A 4,587-nucleotide genomic window follows, 5' to 3' on the forward strand; every position below is an offset into this window, starting at 1 on the left:
TTGACAAGTCAGTCTGCTCTCCACAGGCTATGGGGTTATGTGTCCCTCACACTACCACCTCTGTCACCTGAGGGCTGAGGGGCAGGTTGGGCTCGGGCCTGGCTCCATCCAGCACAGGCACAGTGACCGGTGAGCGCAGGCCCCGAGCGGGGTGTTCTCTGCAGGGCACTGCAAGGCCAGAGACCCCATGAAGGGCACTGGTGCCAGGAGCGAGGGAGGACACAGCACAGCGGCCAGGCAGAGGGCGGCTTCCACTCTTCTCCCTTGACCCTCCCCCCAGTATCCTTGAGTTTCCATCACAGAAGTCAAGGCAGCGCCTGGGGCTTGGTCCACACCCCGATGATGTAGCTCGGTTTGCAGACAAGGAGCTAGACCACCTTCGGGTCAACTAAACAGCCTGGGAACCACGATGCCGCGGCCAGCAGGCCCGCGAGCACACGCCGGCACCCAGGCCCAGGGTTGGCGCCGCTCCCTGCATGGGCTGCGGATGGGGACCTGGCCGAGGGGTGCCGGGACAGGTCTAGGGGTGAGGGGAGCAGCTCGATTCCCCGGAAGGGCTCAACGTCAGTCTGTGCACTCTTGGATTGTGGGCCTGAAGCTAGGAACTCGTAATCCCCGAAAGGGTAAACGCCGGGCAGATGCCAGGAGCCAGCAGACCGGCCAAGTAGACGAGCCGTGGTCCTGGGCAGATGAGGGAAGGGGCTGCCGCCATGCAGAATCCCCTCGGGCACACCCGCACCCAGCCGGCTGAGCATCAGTGACTTTGCTGGTCGCAGGGACGACCACCTCTGCAGCCAGTATTTCCCCTAGCCGGGCTGGGTTTGCCAACACCAAGCTTCAGTCGCAGCTCTGTTATGAACGACCCAGCCGCAAGAACAGCTGACCGCTCCCTCATCACCCAGCTCACAGGCCGCTCTGGACTCGGCCTCGAGCGCACGGGGCCTTCGCCCGAGTTGCGGCTTCCAGGTCAGTTGTTTGTATCGTGCAGGCCCAGGGAAACCGAGCATTACTTACTGCTCTGAACTGCGCTCAGAGCTGCAGATACCCCAGGGCCCCGCCAGTGAGGCCGAAGTCAGGCGCACGACCGTGGGGAGCACCCGAGGCTGTGTCGCCCCCGCTTTGGGGGGCCACCTGAGCACATGGGACCTGTCGAGACCAGCAGGCTGAACCCCTGGGGCCCCCTCATATGAACACGGGGTTGCCAGCCGACCAGCGTGCCCCCCACGGCAGCAGAGGGCCACGAGCCCCCTCCGCAGAAAGATGCCTGCTTGTTTCCCGTGTGCTGGCTGACGAGCCCCTGGCTCGTGTCTCAGAGCGGCAGGCGGAGAGCACCGAATGCAGAGAAACGGCTTGGAAGATGCCGGTGACGCCGCAGAGGCAGCACAGCGGTCTGGGTGGGTTTCTGGAACATTCCAGCCCCCCGGAGAGCCAGTCTGGAAGATCAGTTCAGTAGGGTGGGCTGAGGACACTCAGCATGTGCAGACCCAGAGTCGGGGTTTGGCTGCCTGACCCCTGGCACCCCGCTGGCTATGGGTCTTCACTGGTGCCTGAGGGCGCCCAGTCAGGGGAGCTCTGGAGGGGGAGGGGAGGCGGCCACGCGTGATGACTGAGAAAGCCCTGTCTGGGCAGCACAGGTTTTCCTCACCCCAGCCTTAGTTTCTAGGGCTTTAGCTGGGCTTATCCCGTGCACGCCCAGGTGGGCGCTAGGTGGGTGCTAGCCACGTGCTATCCGGGCGGCGTCCTTGGCCAGGCCCTGGCCGAGCCTCTCCAGCCCCACCTGTTTTCAGTTGAGCAGCCAAGCAAGGACCCCGAGAAACACCACACAGGGGGCTGGAGCTAAGGACTCGCACCTGAGCACAGTTCTCTGCTAGGTGTCGATGCGAGGATTATCCAGCGGTGATTTCTGAGAGGGCCCCGCCCCGCGCCCCTGTGCCCAATCCTTACTCCCTGTTAACTGCCATACCGGTAACTTCGGGTGGTCAGTACTGGACCTTAAGGATGCTTTTTCTGTATCCCTATGCCTGGGATCGGCTGCTTTTTGCCTTTGCGTGGCAGGGCCCTAGGTCCAGAAGCACTAACGCTACAAGGTCCGTCAGAGTCGCCCCAGGTAGCAGCTGAGCCTGACGCCAGAGCCTCTGCAGCCAGCTGAGGCTGGGGCTCTCCTTAGCAGCCGCGTGCGCCATCCAGCCCCGCCCAGCCCACCTTCGTGCCTCTGGTTAGGTACCCTGGGGTGGGGGGGCAAGGGGGGCTCAGAAGCCGCCTCTGCACAGCACCTGGGGTGCCAACAGAACCAGAGGGGCCTGGGGCACCCCAACACAAGGGCCAGAACTCTGGAGAGGCAGCTCCCCTTGCCTCAGTCTCACAGGTGGGGGAGGGCCCTGGTTGAAGAGGCGCTCACAGGGTTTCTGAGGTTCCCCTGGCTGCCACGGAGGGCCTGAGGGAGGTGGTTGAGGCAGCCCAGCTGAGGAAACAGTTTGTGGCAGGGTCTGTTCCTGAAGTGAGGCTTTGGGGGGGGGGGCGCGGATGTGGACGCAGGGAGGGTGCTGCTCGGGCAGCGGCGGAGGTGGGGGTGCAGGTCGCTGAGGGTTGCTAGGTCCCAGGATACCCTTTTTCTCGGGTGCCCCCCCACCCTGCAGAGCGCAGGGGAGGTGTTTGGTCTCGAGGGTTTTTCTTTGATAGGGCGAGACACCACAGATGCCGAGTTACAGAAGTGAGGTCAGGGGCGTCTAGGCTGGTTTCAAGGCCTGCTGGAAACTCCCGTACCCCTTAGAGGGTGTAGGAACAAAGGCCTGGGTGGGAAGGAGCCCCCAGAGCCAAGTGCTGGAAGCACAGCTCTGATGCCCTGAAGTGTTACTGAGCCTCTAATAGGAGAAAGCCACACACCCAGAGAAGTCCCCTTACAGCTCCGCCCCACCCACCCCCTCAGAGCAGCAGCTTTTAGCAAGGCAGCGGCAACCACCTGCACCCAAGCTTTCAGACCAACAATTCCCTCTTTAGCCAAAAATAAGGAAGGTAGCGTCCTGCCAGAGCAGTGTTCGGGTTTAGTTTTATGGTCCCTTTTATTAGAGGTGGAAGCTCGGCACGGCTTTACAGGCACAGTTAGCAGCTTGCCAGTGCTGGAAGGTACCTTAGCCTCACTCCCATGCCCTGGTCTTTGCCCTAGGGGTGAACCCTAAATTGCCGCACCTGTCCTCAATCCCAGCCCCATTAACTGCTCGTGATTACACGCTGGTTCCTCGGAGCCAATTACAGCCGTGACCACGCCAGTACACGCTCTGGCCTCGGCCTCTGGGTCACCAAACGGGCTTCACACGTGGTTCCTTGATTGAGGCAGCATACGGGGTGTGGGGTTATCCAGTTTCGAGTTTACCATCTATCATAGTTTTTAGAGTGAGAAGCGGGGGTAGGGTATTACGAGGGGGCTTGCAAAGACTGGAAAGTAGTTTAAGCTGACTCAGAACACCTGAGCGCAGGAGCTCTGGGCCAGCAACACCCGAAGAGGCTTCTGGAAGCCAGAGAAAGTGATAGAGGCTCCCTTTATCCCGAGACCTCCACTGAGGCACAGCAGGTCGCTTTTAGGGCTCTGGCTTATACCCAGACTAGTTCAGTTTTAAGGAGTTTGTGAGAAGTGGGGGTAGGGTGTTACGAGGAGGCTTGCAAAGACTGGAAATTAGTTTAAGGTGGCGAGAGTAGCCGACTCAGAACACCTGAGCGCAGAAGCTCTGGGCCAGCAACACCCCAGAGGCTGCCGGAAGCCAGAAAAAAAGTGATAGAGGCTCCCTTTATCCCGAGACCTACAGAGGCACAGTAGGTCGCTTTCAGGGCTCTGGCTTCTAGCCAGACTAGTAGTTCAGTTTTAAGGAGTTTAGTAGGAATAGACAGACTGCGGAGGCTTGACAGACAGGCTTGGAGAAGGCTTGCAGCCGGATGGAGCCGGTGATGGACCGGTGACCCCGCCATAGCCCTGGGGAGCCAAAGGGCGGGACAGGCAAGAAGTGAGCCCCCGCCGCCAGCTTTGAGAGACAGCAGCAGAGAGGTTTAGGTTAGAGAGAAACAAAGCCAGGTTCACCCCACTTAGGTTTCAGGCCCCTAAAGCACCCACAGGGGCTGTACTTGGCTCCACTGTCGCCTGAAGAAAAAGCTCACCACAGCCCTGAGAAGTGAGAGCCCCACCCCAGTTCCCTTTCCTCTTAGGGTTTAGAAAGCCTGGTTTCCTCAAAGCCCACTTCCCACCCTCCCTCGTAGCGTTCTAAGAGAAATTCTGAGAAGTTTCGGCTCCAGCCCAGGCCACGTCCCTGGAGTTCCCGTTAACAGCTTTTCCCACCCGGAAAGGGCTGCTGCAGCCCGTCAGGCTTTGAAAGCGAAAGCGCAGAGCCCGGGGGCACCCGGCACGCCGGCCCCCCGACCCCAGCTCCGCGACGAGACGCCCATTCCCTTCCCTTCCCGCTTCCTCCCAGCAGCCAGCCCGCAGCCAGCCAGCTCCCACGCGCCCCCCGCGAGGTTCTGACGCGCCCAGCGGCCGGCATCGCCTTTTCAAGGGTCCGCGCGTGGCGTCACTTCCGGGGCGGGGCGAGCCGGGCGTGCGGG

The 4,587-nt window shown here is 61.3% G+C and overlaps 1 protein-coding gene across 1 annotated transcript in view; it reads left to right on the forward strand.

The window, feature by feature from the left end:
- Positions 1-854: 854 nt before the first annotated feature.
- The window catches only part of WDR1 (WD repeat domain 1), a 23,431-nt gene continuing 19,698 nt past the window's right edge, over positions 855-4,587 (forward strand). The window contains exons 1-2 of the mRNA XM_004681518.2: positions 855-966; positions 1,314-1,394. Coding sequence (XP_004681575.1) covers positions 855-966; positions 1,314-1,394 — 193 coding nt within the window. The remainder of the gene's footprint in view (positions 967-1,313; positions 1,395-4,587) is intronic.

Source organism: Condylura cristata, unplaced genomic scaffold, assembly GCF_000260355.1.
Source record: "Condylura cristata isolate star-nosed mole 26May11 unplaced genomic scaffold, ConCri1.0 scaffold00012, whole genome shotgun sequence".
NCBI classification, from domain to species: domain Eukaryota; kingdom Metazoa; phylum Chordata; class Mammalia; order Eulipotyphla; family Talpidae; genus Condylura; species Condylura cristata.